We start from the raw sequence: 20,913 nt of genomic DNA on the forward strand, positions 1-20,913 counted from the left end.
AGCAGATTATAAGCATAGCAGAGGCTGTAGAGAGCGAAACACATACAGGGAGATCAAATGCAAGTGTCTTGTCAGCTTTATTGTGTAGTTTGTCAAAACCATTTAAGTGATACTAAGAAATCTGAACTTTTAAGTGATGTGACATGCAAGGATGTTGAAGCTGTTGCACGACAAACCTACTTCAAATATGGAGTGTGTGTGTGTGTGGGGGGGGGGGGGGGGGGGGGGGTAGGGTGCTGAGAAGTGAAAGTTGAAGGTTATTGGCGAGTCACTTTCTATGCTGGTGACTGGAGTTTCAGCTCTATTTGTTTCTGGGCACTGGCCCTGGGCCTTTCTTCTCTCCAGACAACCTTTGCCACTCTGTCTGCTTCCCTCCCATCGCTGCACCCAGCCAAACCCTCGGGACCAAGCGATTCATATCAGTTCCTCTTTCATGGACGGGGCTAACTTCATTCTAACCCTTTACCCATTTTGTTACGTGGTTTCATTCCACAAGCCTTCAGTCACTTGCTTAAAGTATAGTGGATTGTGGTCATTTAAAATGTCACCGTGAATACCTTTTATATCTGAAACAGCCTGAAAGGACAAAGGCACACCAACAGTCATAATGAATAGCTATTTCAATTGAACCTTTTCTAATCATACAAGATCCACTTCATTTGTTATGCACATGACTTGTTACTTATTTGTTATGCATAGCATATGGCCTCTCCTCTAAACAAACATTCAGTGATATTGCTCTTCGCAGTTATTTTATTCTGTCAGAGGTATAGAAGCTGCATGAGACATTATGTTTGCTTTGTTGAAGGACCTCAAGTTCTGAGGGGAGTTTTTAGCATTTTTTGTCAGAGATGTTTTTTTGTGGGTGTGTGGGTATGAGGAAAAAAACATGATGGTCTGCATGTTATCCCCATTACTCTGGGATTTGGAGAAGTCCACTCATATTCACTGACAGTATTTCTGTCTTTCTATTGGCTGACATCATATGAATGATTAATGCTACATCTTGAGATCTATCAACCTAAGATTATGTAATTCTAATGCAAGTCTGATCAACTTTTCAAAGTCTGAAGTTTTTTACAGATCAAAGGCATTTGGTGTTGATTAAACTGACCTGGCTAAATGTTTCAAACATTTTTATTTGTACATTTATTCATTGTCTTTTTACATTCAATATTTAGGCTCAAAGGTCAAAACCCACAGCAAAAATAACAATTGGAAGTCAGATTTATTTATTTAAGTACTGTATGTCATATAGTAGATGTTATTCTTACGACAAAGACTAGCCATTTAAGTATATTCATGAATAGTGAATTAGAAAGAAATGCGTATCGACTTGTCTCTACACAGAACCACACTGCAGTCTCATTAGGTCGACCTCCCGGTCTAATCCACAGTCGTGACATTGGGTAAACCTGCTCAGGTCAGAGATACATTATTGATGGACGTGACAATGCCAAAGATGAGCTTCGACTCTAACAAATGATCGGTCTCTATTTTCTGCATTTCAGAATTTTCTTGAATGCATTCTGAAAGTCTCTGTTGAAATAGGCGTAAATGATCGGATTTAAGAGAGAGTTGGAGTACCCCAGCCAGTTGATCACTGCTCCCAGCCAATCTGGCATAAAGCAACTAAATTTACAGAATGGCAAAACTAAAGCTACAATGAAAAATGGCAACCAACACAAGATGAAGGTTCCCATAATTATCCCAAGAGTTTTCACAGTTTTGCGTTCCCTCGCCAAAGCCATTTTCTTTTTGGCTTCAATGTTCTTTGCATTCCGTCTTTCGGAATCCGGAGCCGACTGTGGCGTATTCGGAAGCGGCAGATGACATTTGGAATTGTTTTGACCCATCTCCGGCGACTCCGGGTTGCTCTCCCCACTGATTCTGGCGCCATTTACGCACAAGCCTCCCGGCGTCTCCATACTCTGCTTCCAGTTATTATAAGTCACTTCAGTAGTCTGGCGGTGAAAGATGACAGGTGACACGGAAAAATACTTTGCTTTTACTTTCCCCTTTTCAGATTTCTTGAATGTTTTCCTTATTCGGAATCTGGCTGCTTTAAATATCTTCCCGTAAAGAACCAACATGAGGATGAGCGGTATGTAAAACGCGCCAAAAGTTGAATAGATGGTGTATCCCGGGTCTTGGCTGATCGTACACGCATCAGGGTTCGCCCGATCCTCGGCCGTTCTCCATCCCAGCATAGGTGGTATTGAAATTAAAAACCCAATCAGCCACGTCAGACAGATCAGGATTACAGCTCGACGTGGAGTCCTTTTATTCACGTAGTCTATTGGATCCGTGATAGCCCAGTACCTGTCCAGGGCTATGGCGCACAGATGCAGAATGGATGAGGTGCAGCACAACACATCCAGAGAAATGAAAATGTCACACATTTCTTGCCCGAGAGTCCATTTGTTCAAAACCTGGTACAAAGCTGCCATGGGTAGAACCAACACAGACACCATTAGGTCTGTAACGGCCAAAGACCCGATCAGGTAGTTTGCCACATTCTGAAGGGACCTCTCTAAGGCAATTGCGGCGACTACACACGAATTACCAAATATAGAACATACAATTAGAAGACCAAGGAGCAACGACGTGACAATTTGATAGCTTAATGCAACTTCAGACAATTCTGTTGTCGTCTGATTGTTCCAGTCTAGGACGTCTGGGTATGTGCTGTTATTTGCGCTTTCCATCTCGTTGGCGTTAAGGGTGTTGGGAAATGAATCCCTCGCCGGGGTCCAGATATCCAGCGAGACGCCAAGACTGCATGCCGACAAAAGAAACTTAGTAATCTGGAAGTACTGAACCCGCAACCATACCTTGGTAATGCTAGCAAATAATTTATACCAACTCTGGTGGGACGTAGTCCTGAACAGACTCCGCGTTTTGTTCCACGACCATTCCCTCTCCAGCAATGTTGCAAGCCAAAGGGGGTGTGTGCTCGTGTGTGTGCGAGACAGAGAGAGGGAGCCACACAGAGTGCGTCCGCGCGCCTATTTGCGCGCTTCTCTGCGCACGTCTAGCTGTGCACTTAAATCATTTCACACTCCTGCTTGTTCCAGGGCATTTCTTCATACCGTGGGTTATAGCTGTAGCTGTAGCTGGGTTTAGATAATGCACATATAGAGCGCATGTTTAGATTAAGCGTTTTCTTTTTGTTACCTTATGGGTGGCTATTGATGATTGTTTGACAGATTGATGAAAAAGATAGTTTTGCCAAAAACTGACAACAAATGTTTTGGGCGTGACATAACATAGAAGTGGTGGCTTGTTTGCTTATCTTAGTTGATACTATGATTTAGAACAGAACTTTTATTGTACGCAAAATTCGCATTGAATCTGGCAGTGTATTTCAGTACCACAGACAGCGCTTCTGGATTGAATAAAAAGGAAACATGCTGCCACCTGGTGGACATTTGATGTACATGTCGGCTGAATAGTTCGGCTCACATTGCGAACACCTCATCTGGACCCACCAGCACTGCTAAAAGGAGTCCTATCGAATATAACTTATTTTGTGCAGTGCATCTGTATGGATAATGGATCTGTATGGATAATGCATGAATTGTAGCTGTTGAAACATAACCCCTAAACTTGTTTGCCTCACAATCTATTCCAATTCATATGTAATTAATATACCTTACATAGGCCTACACAATTCATCTTAGAATTAGCATTAACAATAACATATCTTTATGCTTTAATTAATTGAACTATGACAAAAAATAGGTGTTTAAAATGTGTAGATAATTGAATGTGTTATCATTTTACATATTTTGACTAGTTGATTGAGATGTCAGTTCACAGCACTGCTCTATCAATATGTATTAATTCAAGTAAATTAACACCTGTGCCCGGTGATTTTATGTGTTTTTAGAGTATTGTTTTTCAGTCTCATTTTGATGTGTTATGAGATTAATTTGGGAATTAAAATACATTTTAGACTATGCATATTTTGCTTCAGGTTCTGAGGACCATCATTAGTGCGTCTAATGCCCAGTGGTGTGGTGTATTAATTTATAAGGCACTTCTGTCTGGTCAGCATTGTCCTGTTGCTCTCCTACCCCTGCTGATCAACCAAAAAACAGAAAGAGCTGACCGTGTTAGTTGGGAAAGGTTGCTCTGGTTATTTCGCCGATTTTTTTCCTCCCACAATGGCCGCATTGTTGGCAGTTGGGATTCTATAGGCCCCACGGACAATTGGGAAGCTGAACGGCCACTATTGTGAGGCTCTCTATGGGGGCTTTGACTTTGTCAACAGAGTAAAAAAAATAGCACAGGGGGCCAGGATGTGACTGCACACCTCAGTGGCTGTATGTGCTCTGTGTGTGTGTGTGTGTATGTGTGTGTGAATGTGTGAATGTGTGTATGTGTGTGTGTGTGTGTGTGTGTATGTGTGTGCTTGTGTGTGCGTATGCGTGTGCTTTCCGGTCGCTTCAGTTGAGCCCGGCGGCGTCCAGAGAGGGACAGCTGCCCATACCGCGCGCTTTCAGGACGCGTGTGGAAGGAAGGAAAGGGGGCTTCGCTCTCCGCTGGGATACTATAGGGGAGGCCCCGGTGCTGGAGCCTGCTGCTGCTGTCGCTGCTGCTGTCACTGCCGCTTGTTCTCCCTCCCGCCGGTGACTTCCAGCTCCCAGTGCTGGGGCAGAGATACGCTTGTATGCGTGACAATGGCGCTCTGGGAGGAGGCAGCCAACTCGACTGGCGACCTCGGGCAGGCGGCCGAGGCTCTGAGCCCGGACGGCAGGGTCCCACCGCCAACGACGGAGGCGGAGGCCGAGTTTGGAGTCGACGCGATGCGGCGACCGGCAGGGCCGGTGGTGACCGCAGCCTTGGCCACGGCCAGGCCTCCGATCAGGAGGGTGTCCGGCGCCGACTCTAAAGGTGTGGATAGCAGGGAGGGGAGAGGCGGCAGGGACTGGCCCGCTCAGGGGGGCCCTCAGGCGGACGCGCCGTCGTCGTCGAGCGCCCCCTCTCTGGAGGTCACGGAGCAGCTGAGACTGCGGGCGGTGAGGAGGCCTCCGCTTCAGCCTCAGGGGGGCGCTGTGCCAGACAGGGCTGGCTCGTCCTCCTCAGCTGCCCCGCGGGCCTCCGCGCTCCCGGGCTCCAGACGGGCCGCCGCCTCGTCGTCTTCGCCGCGGCCCCCCGCCGCCCCTCATCGCTCCAGGGCCGAGCGACGGCACAGAGCCCCTGGCCCCGCGGAGCACCCGGCAGCTGCGGCTCTCTCCCTGGGCGGCCCCTCCTCCTCCTCCTCCTCTTCCTCCTCTTCCTCGCTCGGCACGAGCCGACGAGGCCCCTCCGCCACCCACTGGAACCGCGTGGTGTCTCTCAGCAGCTCCGAGCTCGGAGAGGAGGAAGAGGAGGAGGAAGAAGAAGAAGAGGAGGAAGAGGGTGAACAAGAGGAGGAAGAGGCCGAGGAAGAAGAGGAGGAGGAGGAGGAAGAACGACCTCCACAGCGTCACCCACGCCATCAAGAACATCACCACCACCACCAGCTCCAGGTCCAGCCACAGGAGCCACCGGGTCGAGCGTCTCCGCGGCCGGGCGTCTCCCGCTCGTCTCCTTCCTCCGCTCCTCTTCCTCTTCCTCCTCCGGCGGTGGCGGTGGCGGAGCGTCGGCTGAGCAAGAGGGAGCGGAACCGCATCAAGAGCCTGCGGCGGCGGCAGAGGCGGCGGGAGCGCTGGAGGCAGAGCCAGCTGCTGGAGCAGGTGCAGGTAACGGCCGAGGCGTAGTCCGCCACGACGCCTACGCAACATTTATCAGAAGCCTTGTATTGTGTGTGTGTGTGTGTGTGGGTGTGTGTGTGTGTGTGTGTGAGTGAGTGAGAGAGAGAGCGCTGCTGCTGGCTGGTGTAAGTTTTGACACATCATCACTTCAACTTTGTGAGGAGAGCAAAAGTTTAGAGAGGCCAATCCGTTAGTCTTTGCAAACTATTGGGGGATAAATGAGGACCAAATAGCAAATACTAATGAAAAATTGTAGGCCACACATGTAAACACACACACACACACACACACACACACACACACACAACAAACACACACACACACACATAGTCACATATTCATTTAGGATTTGATACTTTGAAATAGCAGTGTTTTGTGCATATCTTTTGTACCATGCTACTATTTTCAGCAGCTGAAATCCTGAAGGCTTATTAGAAATACTGTAATCCTACCTTGAATTACCGTTCAATCTGTGCTTCAAACTGCTCCAAGAATTCACGATGGATTAAGCCTCACATTGTGTCTGTTCTAAGATCCAGAATTATCTCGCCATGGAACATTATGAGCTTTTAAAGATCTAGAACGATTAGCTTCTGTGATTGAATGAAAGTGCAGTAAATATGCTTGATTTGTGGAAATAGGAGATGTGTTTAGGCCTCTAGTGCTGTAATTGCTGATATCCTGTGGAACAAGTGTTTGTGAGGTGATGTGGTTATACAGAACAACTAGTTCTGTCCTCTGTACTTTGACAGTATCACTTGTGTTTTGTCCAACATGACTAAAAGTAGTGTGCATTTAATTGTTCATCTTTAGTGGTCTCACACTGAAGGCCTTAATGGTATCCAGTATTTTTTGACAACAGCAGCAAGAATCAGAGGCACTGTGAGCATGTTTGTCACATGGAGGTAGAATTTGCAGAAGTGATGGTTGGCCCAAGTAATAGTCGATTTTTCTGGGAATGGTAGTTGGCAAGGTTTTTTGAAGATTCTTCACAGGACCTGTGCTGCAATTTTGATAATATATTACACCACTTCAGAAAGAATTGTTTGATTTCATCAACCCTCTCAAGGTTGTGTCAAAACCCCATTATGATATGTCTTTTAGACAGCTGTAGAGAGCATTGTTGTCATTTCCTGTCCACAAATATGACACTCTCTCTCTCTCTACTGAGGACCAATGGCAACCACCTCTATAGACGTAAACTAACAGGAAATATTTGGACTGTGAGTCACTGCCCATGGCCACTACGTCAGTGCTACCGCTAAATCAGAGCCCGCACAGTAGAACTTACTGATGGGTGCTGATAGTGATGGATACAGATACTGCATGATTGACACTGAAAGAGAAAAGCAGCATACTGTACAGTATGTGTGGATATCTTGACTAGGCTCCTGAAGCAAGGCAAGTTTATTTACAGTATATAGTGCATTTCATACATATTTATGTAGTGCATTTCAAGGGTAATTCAATGTGCTTTCCATTAGCAAAAGCAAAGAATAGTAAATAGTAAAAATGCCTTTAGCTTGCAAATACTTTTAAAAGAAATTAAAATAATTGAAAGATATGAAAGCACAACATACATCTAACTAACATGAGGTACATTTGATCAGTTAGCAGAAAGCATATAAAAACAGTTTGATCTTCAGATGTGACATTACCAACAATTGGGCCATTTGGGATGTCATCCAGAGGTTTGTTCCAAAGCTGAACTGCATAGCAGCTAAAAGCTGCTTCACCATGTTTGTTCTGACAGTTGGTTTTGTCAGCAAATATTTCTCCTGTGACCTGAGAGATCTGGAAGATGTGCTCTGCTGAAGCATGTAGGCAAACTAGGCCCCGTTATAAGCAGGCAGTAGTGCTTTCGATTCTGTGTCTTACTGAAAGGAGGACTTGTGAAAAGCATGACACTAATCAACCCTGCTGGAGATAGCCTAAATACATGAATTTGTTTTTCTTAATCATGTTTTGACTTTACAAGAACTTCACATTTGGCAATGCTTTTGAGGTGGTGAAAAGCTGATTTGGTTCTTGCTTTCATGTGGCTGTTGAAATTTAGATCACTGTCAACGAAGGCACTAATATTTTTAACTGTGTTCGGTGCTTTTGTGTTAAAAATAAGTCTTTCCTTCTCTTTACCAAATATGATTACTTACATTACTTTTTTTCTTTGTTCAGTTGAAGAAACTTTGAAGACAGGTGTTAATTTTATCAATTCATTGACATAAAGGTTCACGGGGATCACATTCATTAGGCGACAGGGCTAAAAGTAAATGTGGGTGTCATCAGAGTAACTATGATTTGTCGAAGTGGCACAATATAAAGGTTGAATGATAGTGGCCTCAAGATTGACCCCTGGGGAACACCACAGGTGAAGGCCATTAGTGTTGAGGTTGCTGATGGCAATTGACTACTATATCTGTGAATCCAACCCAATTTTCCAGTCTGTATAGTAAAATATTGTGATCAACAGTGTCAGAGGTCATTGAGGTCCAGTAATACTTGGGGGCTGTAACTAAGGGAGAGAGCAGTTATTCAGGATATTAACTCTGCAGTTTGACTGAAACACCAAAGAGCCAGGATCGTTGGTATGGCAGTCAGAGCGCATACTCAGCTGTAGTGATGGTCCTCCGTCACAGGGCCCTAATTTGAAAGATGGGCAAAATGCAAAGTCTTCAATTGAACTAAAGCTAATTTAGTATCTAATTAAAGTTAATTTGCTAATTTAACACCATGGACTATACTTTGATGAGTTTGTTCAATACACATGCCTTAAGATACTTCATGTGTGAAAGCTCGTTGTTGCTTGTTGATAGACTTTGCACTTTGCCTTCTGCTTAAATCTGTAATTCTGTAATTTCCCCTTGGGGATGAATAAAGTATATTTATCTATATCTATCTATCTATCTATCTATCTGTCTATCTAAATGAAGGCTCTAGCTAAGATTGATATTTTTCCTCCATCTGTATTGAGGGATATGCCATATAAAACCTTAATAAGAGCTGTTTTTCATTGATGTGATTGCCATGGAAACCTAACTAGAGGTGATCAAAGTAGCCATTTAAATGGTAATTTTAAGACATATAAAGATAGCCACATATGGGAGAGTTGTGACTGAACTATTTTGTAGTGTATACATTTAGACATCAAGTTTAAAGGTGCACTATGAGATCTTGCAGGGTTTTGAGAGCAATTTAATTTTTGTCTCAAATCATAGCCACCTCCCTTTGATCAGCTTGCTGCCTGCTCCCTGAATACATTGTGAAAAAATCCGGTCTCTGGAGACAACACAGGGGCTGTAAAATGTCAAACAAACACTAGGGCACAGGCTGTGTACCAAAACATAACAAACCATATTTCAGCCAAACACTGTCAAGATGTTTAGGGGAGGGGTTGGGGGTTAGTGAGCATGCACATATGGGTTGGGGGCAGTGAGAAAACTTGATTTAGTAGCATGCATTGGAAAGTAGTGTTTTGTTTATTTACATGGAACAAAGTAACGTCATTCAGGATCTCATAGTGCACCTTTAATTCCCTTCTCTTTGGAGCTGGTGGTTCTAGATGTTGGATTAGTAATTGAGAGGATATGTTGAGTTGACCTCAGTTGACCTAACTCTTTACCTGAATGTTTTGGAGGCCTGTAAATAGTAGGAAGTAAAATCTGAGGAAGAGAAAAGTCTAAAGAAAATACTGGGAGAATACTGGGACTCAGTTGTTTATTTCTGGGCACGTCTAAACAGTGACTTGTAACACACCTCAGGCTGTCAGCAGCCATTGGTGGTCATCCTCATCATGTCCTGCGTGAGACTGCGCCGCGGTAGACCTCGCCGCAGCGCCGGCCCCGAAACGAGCCATCTGCGTCCAATGAATCGGTCGGGGTGATTACAGGCTGTCGAGAGTGCTGTTGTCACATTCTGCCACTCTCGCCGGCTGCTATTGTCGTCCTCTCCGTTAGAGTGGGGTTGGCTCTGAGTTGGCAGGTTGATGAGGTTGTGGCAGAGAGCCCTTCAAGTGTGTGTGTGTGTGTGTGTGTGTGTGTGTGAGAGAGAGAGAGGGTGAGGGTGTGTGTGTGGGGGTTTTACTAATGTTCTGGAAAGCTATAGAACATTTTTAATCACATTGGGATGTTGCCCTGATTCTCAGTGCTGTACCCAAACACTCATTGTTTGCATATTTCATAAATGACATGATTTTTGTCCCGCATTGGCCACACTCACTATAAGTGTATGGCTTACTGTAGGCCTTTCTATTGTCAGTTGTCAGCTTATAGTTTACTCTCACTGCTGCTAACATTATGTTATCATGGCAGATCTTGTAATAATTGAATTTGTATTTGGTCCCATTAGACTAATGTCATAACAAGCTTTTGTAATAGCAAAATTATATGGATTAGAAGAGCCACATGCCATTCCGGAGACACAGAGATGTGAACATACAGTACAGTACTACTTCATAATTGCACAAAGTGCATATTCAGTCATTCACTGTATGTACAGTACATAGTCAGGGATCTTAATAACTACCAAAATATCCATACCATTTAGACTAGTGGTTCTCAAACTGTGGTACGGGAAGCTAAAACTACATATATAATGAGACATCGTTAAATCTAAACTAGTTTTTATCTTGCTTGAAAAAAAGAACAAAACAATACAAAACAGTCTGTACAATGTAAAACATATTTAAACTTAACACGCTACTGTATCTTAATGCTGGTCATAATGGTGGTACTTGGAGCTTAAATTGTTCTCTGAGGTGGTAGCCTTTGTGAAACGTATGAGAACCACTGATTTAGACGTTTTACATGGTTCTGATGCAGGTGTATCAGTGAGACTGTTATTGTAGCAGTTTTTGGGAGGTATTTGCTCCGTGCTGACACGTTGAGAAGTGTAGTGTTGGTCCAAGGAGCTCAGTGTGAGGTGTAAAGGTAGTAATTATGTGAGGTGCTTGGCTCGGTTGAGGGCTTACCATGGCTCTCTCATGGGACACACACTCACACACAAGCAAACACACATCATGGTAGCTCTGCATTTTGACAGAAAGTTTCACAGTAAATAACATGAAGTGTCTGGGGGAAAACTGAACAGTTGCATTTTTCATCTGACAAATACAAATCACCATTATGTGTATTACTGTATATCTATAATGATATAAAAATGCCTCATAGGACCAGCTGAGAAATAGGTGACATATTTAACAGATATTGAGCACAATGCTACAGCGCTTTTTCAGGTTGTATAAGGCTAGGGTCTCAGGTGAGCTCCTTTTGATGCTCAATTCACATCTTTGAATGAATCTTCCAACTGCAATCTGTATGCTGCCTCAGCTCCACTTATCACAGGGGAAGTGTGACAATGGAAGAAGCTTTGAGAAACAGGATGTGCTGGATTCCCTAGTGCCTCCCCTTCACCATGGAGAGTTCCTCTGCCATCCCTCAAACAGTGTGAATTACCTGCTCTAATACCTTTGTGTATGTGTGTGTGTGTGTGTGTGTGTGTGGTGTGTGTGTGTGGTGTGTGTGTGTGTGTGTGTGTGTGTGTGTGTGTGTGTGTGTGTGTGTGTGTGTGTGTGTGTGTGTGTGTGTGTGTGTGTGTGTGTGTGTGTGTGTGTGTGTGTGTGTGGGTGTGTGTGTGTGTGCGTGTGTGCATGTATGTGTGTGTGTGTGTGTGTTTGTACACTTAAAGAGCTCCACGGGGAACCCCTCCAGCAGCAGTGAGGACGAGGACACACACACCAGGGACCGCGAGGGTTATATCTGCGCCGTGTGTCTGGACGTGTACTTCAGCCCGTACATGTGCCACCCCTGCAGCCACATCTTCTGCGAGCCGTGCCTGCGCACGCTGGCCAAGAACAGCCCCACCAACACCCCCTGTCCACTCTGCCGGACCATCATATCCCACGTCTTCTTCCAGAAGGGTGAGCCACAAAAATGTTGGGACACAAAAAAATCACCCACGACGGGTCAATAGTGTTGTTTTGGACTATTTCTACCTAGAAGTTACAGAAATTGTTAATATAGCCTAAATATATAAACACAGAAGTCACACACAGTTGTGTTTAATCCTTTTTGTGTATTTTTTTCTTTACTGTTGGATGTCTAATGAGTCCAATTTGAGGGGAAAAAAGTAATTGGCATGAGTGCTGTTATTTTCGTGGAATCAGACTGGGTTCAAATGGCCAAGTGGTGGCTAACACTACAATAGCCCAGCCTCTCCCGTTGTTTAGCGATGAGAGTTCCACAAAACACAGACAAGTTCAGCTCCCATTGTGATCTTACTTGGTGCTTTATACACCAATCCAGCGAAACACGGAAGTAACGCAGCGCCGCCGTTACTGTGTGGCTGGCTGCTAAGAAAGTAGCACATTGGATCCGTAGGCGGCTGTTGCAGAGGTTAGCTGTAATTAATACACGTCTTATACCTTATGTTGTTAATAAGTTACCTTCATCGGTAAGTTTTGGCCACAGTCTGACATCATCTGCCCAATGTTCCCTTTCACCTGACATTTTCTTTCATGAGCAGGATCTCTTTTTAGACATTCTCTGACGGGATGCTTTCATTGAAAAGCACAGGCAAGTGTCACTCGTCACACTCCGCAGGCACGCAGTAATGGCGATATTCAAGATGGCAGCGCCCATAAAGTTCGCGCTGGATTAGTGTATATGGTGCTCGACTTAACTAGGCCAGAGAGACTGTTACACTAGGCCATCAGTTGATTATTCAACCCAAGGTGCATGGAGTCATATGATTCATAACATGGCTTCATGCGCAGGAGTATACAAAGAACAGAGAAGAAAGCTGTTGTGTAGAAAATATGTGTTTACCAATTACGCTTGTGTAATGGCAGGCATTACACATGGGTGTGATGGAGCAGCGGGAACACCATAAGTAACAATTGGTCGTCTCGGGTTCGATACCTGCCATTGAGAGTCGGTGAAAGTTGAATATCAATCAACTTTTATCTTTAACTTTGCCTCAATCACGAATAGGCTTCTTCACAAAGTCTAATAGGTGACAAAGGGCCCTACCACATATGGTCATCGTCATCTCCACCAATGTTAAAGCAGAAGCACAAAATCAGTGGCAGAATCATCCCCAGAAAAAGAGCCATGACATTCAGTTCCATTCCCTCCGATTACATTAATTTCTTTTTTTTTGCAGAACTAAATCAAACAGCCCGGACCTTCTTCCCAAAGGAGTACTTATTACGGAAGCAGACCTTCCAGAAGGCCACCTGTGCCAAGTGGCCCCTCCCCAGCTGCAGGAAAATCTTCAGGATTTTGGGCGGTAAGTCTGCTCACATATTGGACATTTTCTTTTTTGCTATTGCCTCACATTGCATCAAATACAGCTTACACAAAAGATACAAGACAAAAAAGTCCAAATGCACTCAAAGCTGAGTTGTTTTGCAGAGTTACACTGTGAGCTTACATGTGTTGATGGAGTTGATTTTGCAGTGAATGAACTCTGGTCCTGCATCCTGGTTTTCGTCCAGCTCTTTGTGTTGCAGTGTTTTCTTTCCAGACATTCCTTTGCCCCGACCACCAGACCAACACACTGACCCGCACAAAAGCACTTCCACACGAAAGGATTATCGATAATGAAAAGGCCCTTAGGTGTGAGCGACTAGGCAGAAACAACCAAGCGGACTTGCCAGGGGAAGACTTTAAATGTAACAATTACAGAAAGTAAACCAACCTTTTCAGTCCCAGCCACTACTGCAACAATAGTTGAACTTTATAAACACAGTCAAGCACACACTGTTCAACCACGCCTCAGATGGGACTGCCTTTGTCTGCAAGAGAAGAGTATATCCAGTAGAAAATATCCAGAAGTGAATAGCAGTCGCAGTGAAGAAAAGATCAGTCTGAACCGATACAGTAACTGGGACTCTTGCTGCCAATCAAACATGGACGCCACCTTCCCCCATCAATGTGTAATGAGATTTCCTCCTTCCCCTTCCAGGGTTCCAGAGACAGGCCAGCCCAATTGGCAGGCGTCAGTTTCCTCACGGCGGCTATCGTCTCGACGCGCTGGACTTTGAGGATGATTCGCGCGGCTGGCGATTCGACATGGACATGGTCATCATCTACATCTACTCCGTCAACTGGGTCATCGGCTTCATTGTCTTCTGCTTCCTTTGCTACTTCTTCTTCCCATCCTCCTAAAGCCGGGCACACACTGTGCGCTTTTTTTTCTTTCTTTTTTTTCCCAAGATGGCCATTTTAAAGGTCGGCAAAATGAGAAAATACATTTAGGACACTAGAACTTCCAATGACATCATTTTGAAAATGCATCGGTTTACAGTCACTTGATTCTGAGAAAAATGTCTTTGCACGTGTATAAAACAGGCCCATATTTGTTTGATTATAACAAACTAATCTTTTATTGACTTCACAAAAAAAAGGACTTGCAGAGGAAACTTTTGATGAAATGCTACTGAAAGACAAGATCCATTTTAAATCCATATTGAAATGTTTTTTTATAAACAGTTCCCCTCTTGCTGTCATAGTAAAATTTCTCTTTGAATCATGTTTGATATTTTTAATTGCATGCATAATTTCTTCCTGTAAAATCTGAATATCAATTTTGTGTGCCTTGTACCTGCAGGTGTTTTCCAACGAGAGTTTATTTTGTTATTATATCTGCTATAATAATGACATTCATATTTTCACTTTTTATACATTTTTATATAAAACAAAATCTGTTGTAAAATGACTTTCAATTGCCTGTTGACAAAACAACTACAACATATTAAGCATTTACTATCGATACTTTTAGGTACAAGTACCACAATCATACACTCATATTTTACCATCGTTAAATCAATTTTCAGTTTAACAGGTGGCTACATACTCTTTTTCCAATGGGATCACTGATTCAAAAGAAACAGATTCTGGCAGCATCAGGCAAACAGCAATAAGACAACAGTCAACAACATAATCAGAATGTTCCATTTTAATGCACATTTGTCATTCAAATAGTTCCCAAGATATAACATACAACTTCATTTCATACAAATATCTATATACAGTGATAGTGGATATATTACGTATAGCTTCACTAAATAAAATGACATGTACATAAAACATACATGTTGTCACCAGTACAGCTATGACAGAAATAATGAGCATTGTCTTGCCCAGCGGTGCATGTGCTGCTGGCTATGTCTACAGTATACACACGGCTAGTGTCCTCCACATCAGAATTATTCTGACTGACTCTCGGTGTGGATGTGAAATATCCTGCCCTCCACCCCAGGCACCATGGCCACAGGCACGTCAGCGCTGCGCTCAATGGCTGCACGGGGACAAGTGTGAGAAGATAAGAGTCAGAAAACTGAGCTCTACTTAAAAAGACTGTACTGTAATTACGTAGCGTCACCAGTTACAGTAAAAGGCTCTCTTTTGCAGACTGGCATGAAGAAGATTGACATACCTGTGACTGAGGGGATACTGTTCACTTTGATGAGGCCCATACGATGGCCAGACTTGCAGGCCTTGAGGCCTTGAACGATGTTCCCAGACTCGAAATGATTGATGACGATTGTAGAGAGGACCTGAGCGGTTTCTAAGTCACACTTCTGCGGACAGTGTGTAAACATGGAATAGCCATCTTTTCCCTGAAAACAAACACATGCACTATCAGCATCTCAGTCACGTACAGCACAGTATGTGTATAGTCTCTAACATGGAAATTAAGGGGAAGTTCAAGGTTTTTAAACTCCATCTGTCTGCCACATTGATGGGGCTACAGTATGTGTGTATCAATCACATGGGGAAGAGGTTTCATCAAACACAAAAGAAGGACTGAACAGAGCAAGCTGAACAGAACAATACATCAGAGTTGTCTCTGTTAAAGGAACACGGCAACTGTTTGGGTTATTTACTGCCTACTCCACAGTTAGATAAGAGAATACAGTACATACCCTTCTCTTCTCTGTGTGCACAATAACCCTGCCTGATACCATTAGCCTAGCTTAGCATAATTCACTGAAAGTGGGTTAGACCAGTTAACCTACAGCTACCTTGTAGCTATATGTTAACTGGTGTAACCCTTTCTGTTTCTGTTTTTAAAGACTGTTGTCCAAGTAACAGATAGTTTTGGAGTTTTGAAATAAGATTTTCTGCAGATCAATCATGATGATAGGCCCTGTTTTGTCCCGATGTTGTCCTGTGTGTCCGGTAAATATCTTTCCCATTTCAAATACACATCACAAATTTAGAATCGTTTGAGATGTCTACAGTCCCTCATTATCACTGCTGCTTACGCATCTAATAACTTGGAGAGAGAGAGAGATGCCGCAGCTAGTGTTGTTTTTGGCGGCCTGTTTTGGTTTTAGTTTTAGTCTAGTCTTTGTGTCAAGCTGTCATTTTAATTTTTATCAGTTTTAGTCACGTTCATACCCTTTTAGTCTAGTCAAGTTTTAGTCGACTAAAAGTATGAGCATTTTAGTCTTATTTTCGTCTAGTTTTAGTTGACGAAAACTAATGACTTTTAGTCTTGTTTTAGTCAATGAAAATTGGATTTTAGCATATTTTTATTAATGCAATATTAATGATATATTAATTAATGAATATTTTAAGGGGTTGTTCCTCCATAGACTGGGTAAGACTGTTTTTAGTGGCAGGCACTATAGCACCAGCGAACTCTGAAACTATAGGACTGGATGAAATGTGCAGATAACGGTCTCCACTGATAAATATCACACTGGCTAACCTGGAAATGAGGTCCTATGTCCAAAATTCTGAACTACCCCTTTAATAGGAAATGATACATTTTGGTTAATTTTCATGGATTAAAAAATTACAAATATTACAGGTTACATAGGCACTGAACATTGACAGTGGAATCAGGTATGTTACACAGAGTTTGGTCTCCTCCTGCCACCATGAAAGGACTATTTGGAATATTCTGTAGACCTGCTGTTCCTTTTCTGAGAACAATTTAACTTAAGATCAAGTTGTCCTTAGGTTATTGAATGCTGTAAATGTGGATGCTATTTCACCTTTAACTAGGTAGCCTAAGCGTGGTTACACACAGTTGTCATCTTAATGCAGTGTTTTGTAGCCTATAAAACGCATTTCACGTTCATCACTCAGTTTTGGTAGGCTACAGGCCTATGCCTTGAGTGGTCGCTGCCCCTTTAAATGCGTGGGATTTTAAATTACGTTTTAACTCCATGCTGATTTTGTTGATGAACAGCACCGTCTTTGATTCAGTTTTTCTACCGTTTAAATAAACGACACACGCGCACTTGTGTGGTTGGTAAGGAATTGTTTTCAATAGTTTTCTTGCAATTCCCACACAAAGATAGCCTACTAAGCCAAGGTTCCATTAAAAATGTGTCTTTGATTAGACCTTCGTTGCTGATCGGTGGAATAATGTTATTATTGTAGGCTATGACAGCGCCAGCATCAGAGACAGAAGCTTAGGCTACACACTAATGAAATCTGCAGTTGCCTGTTAACATTTTCATCTGAATTAGATCTACATGCGGAGGTGAGATAAGTAGCCTAGTGCAAAGTTGAACTGAGAGAGTTGCCAATCTAACGGACTGAACGTAGCCTATATTTCTTAGCTTCTATTAGCGATAACGATAGGCTATACATCTACCGCTCCTTTGCTACATGATCAAATATGATCAGATGAGTGACAGAAGCACCGGATATGACCAACAGGCCCATGCGAGAAACGCTGGTCCTCTGGTATGATAATCAGACCATGCAACCTGATGCGCGCCTGAAGTTAGACGCAGGAAACAGAAATACTGCAAAATAATAACACGACTAAACGACACAAAATAATGTTATAACATTCCTGTCCTTCTGGTCTTCGAAAATGAAGAGAGATGTTAGCATGGTTTTTATTTTGTAAACCACATTTAGTCTCGTATTTATTCGTCAACGATATTGCCTTATAAATTTAATTATAGTCATCGTCACATGGCCAGCATTTACGTTGCGTCTCGTCTCGTTATAGTCACGTGAAAAAAGTTCGTTGACGACTATATTTAGTCATAATTTTCGTTGACGAAAGCAACACTAGCCGCAGCCTTATTTTGAGCCAACAGTAAGAATGTTGGTCTCTGAATTTGGAGATTGGGCAAAAAGAGACTATTATCTTTGGTACCTTTGTTAGATATTCCTTCATCGCAACTAGATATGTTTTGTCTCGTTCTAGATTGCGACCTTGTATCCTTATACTTCCGGCAATAACCCTGCATCCAGGCTGGCGATTGGGATCAAAGCCAAACTGTATCCCAGCAACTTGCAGAAACCTAGAACAGTCATAATTATATTTTACTGCAACAATTGGGCATACAGTAGTAGGCCTACACCATACACAATGGTACACAGCACTTGATAAATGTCACCAAAAGCCTCATTTACATGACACAGGTTCAGTTTAATGACCACATTACTTGGTGCTTAACAAGAACCCACGTCTACTTGCCAACAGTAGTTCCCAACCAAACCCATTACAGATCTTTTACTTATGAACTTCACACTGTTTTGATTTACCTCCCATCCAGGGCAGGGTATCTGCTGACTGCATTTTCCAGGCACTCATAAAGTTGCTGCCCAGTGGCTTCCACCACCAGAACCAGATCCTTCATGGGCAGAATCTGCAGCAGGTCACGCATAGTCAGTTTACCGGCAGGGTGCAGGCGGTCAGAACGCAGAGTTCCTGTCAAGAGCAGCCAAAGTTCTCTTATCACATACAAATGGGCAAGACGTTTTTTACCCTCTCAGAATAGGCTACTGATGTGAAATCACAATACAGTCATTCAAAAATGTCCTAATAAAAAAAAGAAAATCAAACATATTTTTGACATTCCAACATAAAATTTCACTTCTTGTACTTTTTTGATTTCATTCTGTGGTTTACGGGTAGACATACAAATAATCTGCGTAGTGTGTATTCTGGAATACAATGGAGCCTCTGATATCATTGTTCTTATTGACAATAATGATGTCCATTTTTACTCTTCAACAGCCTGCTCATTGCCATCAAAGACCCACACATACCTCCTTCACCTCAAACAACAGTTAAAACAAAAGCTACCCGAGCTGAGTGCATATGAACCTGAATTCAACAATGCCACCTCTGCATGGGTGGCCTCCAGCATGGCGTTGGTGATCAGATTGCCAAGGCTGCATTCTCTGTATCGAACTGTTGCACACCGGCCATCTAACTCCACATCAGTGTGGCAGAGCACATCCTCGAGCATGTGCTGAAACAGAATGGGTTGCATTGTTTTAATCCCATAGTAACCGTATGGTGTGGTGTCCCCTGAAATACAATCACTAAATCAGCACATACACTTGTGTTCCTCTTAAACTTCTTAAAGACTTTGAATGACCACTTGAAATGCAATTAGATACATATGCCCTTGTCTATTTTTTGTTTCAAAAACAAAACAAAACAAAATACTCTCTAATACCTACTACAAACTTACCTGTATGTTATCATTATATGTGTCCACAATGCCTTTGACATTTTGGTCTTCCTCTATAACACTTGTAATATCTATTCTATCAACACTGTACTCGTAAGTCAGGTCAGCCTTCCTCTTGATGTCAACTCTTGACAAATGTCTGAAATCAGATCCGCTCTTCACTATCCAGATCCCACTCACTTCTCGAACCCCATACTCATGATCATGGCCTCCAAGTATGAGGTCCAGCCCTTTGGCCTCTGTGGCCAGCCGTATATCATTGGACCATCTCATGTGAGTGAGAGCAATGATCAGCTCAGCTCCGCTCTCTCTGAGCTTTTTGGATAGACGATCAGCAGCCACAACGCAGTCAATGAAATCGATGTTGGCCTTGTCTATGGTACCCAAAGTGTCCAGCCACTCTTCCTCAACTAGCCCCATGACGCCAATTCGGAGCCCGTTCCATTCAATGATGCCGCTTTCGATGCCATGACCCAAAGTCTGTGAAGTGAATTTATCATAGACATTGCTGAGAAACCAAGGGAAGTTCATTTGTGTCCTCACTTCTTCGAGCCTATCAACGCCAAAATCAAACTCATGGTTTCCTGAAAATAAGGGGGGAAAAACACAAAGGCTCAACTGTTAACAAATATTTTCAAAGTGGGAAACAAGCCAGAACTGAGATATGGACAAGTTGATGTCACATGCCTGTTTTTTCTGTACCGTTATTTTCTAAACATGTTTACTGTAGATGCTGCATGCCTAATGATTGACATATAAAAAAATAATTGGTGTTTTTCATTTATCCTTTTCTAAATATTCTTGTTAGGCTAGTTTATGGCTTAACAGGTAACATACGTACCATACACAGCACAATGAACCCTGAGCTCATTGAGAATATCTATCATGTGTCTTCCTTTTGTAATTGTGCTTAGAAGAGATGGACTTAAACAGTCACCACTGAAAACAATAAATGGGTTTAAATGTTGAAATTCCTTTAATGCTGATGCAAATCTGGAAGAGAGTGGGAGAATTATGGCATCAAAACACCTCATTGAGCTGTGAAGGCACTTTATTCATTCAAAGGCTAGGCCTATGTGTTCCTTTGTAGAATTCATAAATTTGCTTATAATAAAATACTGACATTGCTGTCCTTCATTCTTATGGCTCTTCAACAAGCTACAGTAACATTAACATTAGCTATGTAGCAAGGGATAATAGCACAAATGACCAGTGTTGACAGGCCTAGACTATGTTAAATAGCCTACTATTTAGCAAATTAAACATGAACAATCCTCAGGCTAGGCTATAGGCTACTAACAAATGACAATCACACAAAAACAGGCCAGTCAATGGTGAGGTGAGTAGCCTAGGCATTGTTCAGCTATAAAGTCACTAAAATTAACGTTAATTTTGCATTAATCATAACTTAACTATGCCATAATAGCTAACGTTGTCTGCACGCATGTTGATGCCAATGATAGGCAGGCCTACCTTGCAGCTCCACCAACTGGTTCATCTGATCTTGCCTCTATTTCGTAAACATCGTTAAAATGCAAAATAGTGATTGTAGCTCCAAGCTCCACAACAGGACTGCGAAATTTGCTTTCTGGGACCTGTGTCATCACATAATTGTCAGACATTGCTCTCGACCTATTTTGATAATGGCAAAACTTTGTAGAACTGTTGACGTTACTATGGAGATCCTGACATTCGACAAATTCAGTCATTTAT

At 42.8% G+C, this 20,913-nt stretch overlaps 3 protein-coding genes across 4 annotated transcripts; 1 reads left to right on the forward strand and 2 right to left on the reverse strand.

The window, feature by feature from the left end:
• Positions 1-1,206: 1,206 nt before the first annotated feature.
• Positions 1,207-2,715, reverse strand: htr1aa (5-hydroxytryptamine (serotonin) receptor 1A a). The gene has a single exon (XM_062516436.1). The coding sequence runs from the start codon at positions 2,706-2,708 to the stop codon at positions 1,494-1,496; it is 1,215 nt and encodes a 404-aa protein (XP_062372420.1). The 5' UTR covers positions 2,709-2,715; the 3' UTR covers positions 1,207-1,493.
• A 1,716-nt stretch (positions 2,716-4,431) lies between these two features.
• Positions 4,432-14,393, forward strand: rnf180a (ring finger protein 180a). Of its 2 annotated transcripts, none has more exons than XM_062516434.1 (4): positions 4,432-5,729; positions 11,424-11,655; positions 12,900-13,025; positions 13,704-14,393. In XM_062516434.1, exons 1-4 carry the CDS (start codon positions 4,686-4,688, stop codon positions 13,904-13,906), a joined length of 1,605 nt encoding a protein of 534 aa, XP_062372418.1. In that variant the 5' UTR covers positions 4,432-4,685; the 3' UTR covers positions 13,907-14,393. The 2 variants fall into 2 exon arrangements, with proteins under 2 accessions (XP_062372418.1, XP_062372419.1); XM_062516435.1 differs by having other exon boundaries at positions 4,432-5,723.
• Positions 14,394-14,845: 452 nt separating this feature from the next.
• LOC134060280 (trifunctional nucleotide phosphoesterase protein YfkN-like) lies at positions 14,846-20,757 on the reverse strand. The gene is made up of 7 exons (XM_062516936.1): positions 20,674-20,757; positions 19,201-19,784; positions 18,828-18,975; positions 18,263-18,428; positions 17,871-18,018; positions 15,177-15,360; positions 14,846-15,038 (listed from the first exon to the last, which is right to left on the reverse strand). Exons 1-7 carry the CDS (start codon positions 20,696-20,698, stop codon positions 14,947-14,949), a joined length of 1,347 nt encoding a protein of 448 aa, XP_062372920.1. The 5' UTR covers positions 20,699-20,757; the 3' UTR covers positions 14,846-14,946.
• Between the last annotated feature and the right edge of the window lie 156 nt (positions 20,758-20,913).

The sequence above is a fragment of the Sardina pilchardus genome, chromosome 16 (genome assembly GCF_963854185.1).
Source record: "Sardina pilchardus chromosome 16, fSarPil1.1, whole genome shotgun sequence".
NCBI lineage: Eukaryota > Metazoa > Chordata > Actinopteri > Clupeiformes > Clupeidae > Sardina > Sardina pilchardus.

Coding starts and splice junctions, on each gene's coding strand:
- htr1aa (XM_062516436.1), bottom strand. CDS start 2,708: ATGGAAAGCGCAAATAACAGCACATACCCAGACGTCCTAGACTGGAAC.
- rnf180a (XM_062516434.1), top strand. CDS start 4,686: ATGGCGCTCTGGGAGGAGGCAGCCAACTCGACTGGCGACCTCGGGCAG. Junction 5,730..11,423: donor AGCTGCTGGAGCAGGTGCAG/GTAACGGCCGAG, acceptor GTACACTTAAAG/AGCTCCACGGGGAACCCCTC. Junction 11,656..12,899: donor CCACGTCTTCTTCCAGAAGG/GTGAGCCACAAA, acceptor TTTTTTTTGCAG/AACTAAATCAAACAGCCCGG.
- LOC134060280 (XM_062516936.1), bottom strand. CDS start 20,698: ATGAACCAGTTGGTGGAGCTGCAAG. Junction 18,976..19,200: donor CATATAATGATAACATACAG/GTAAGTTTGTAG, acceptor ATTCTGTTTCAG/CACATGCTCGAGGATGTGCT. Junction 18,429..18,827: donor GGTGGCATTGTTGAATTCAG/GTTCATATGCAC, acceptor TGCTCTTGACAG/GAACTCTGCGTTCTGACCGC.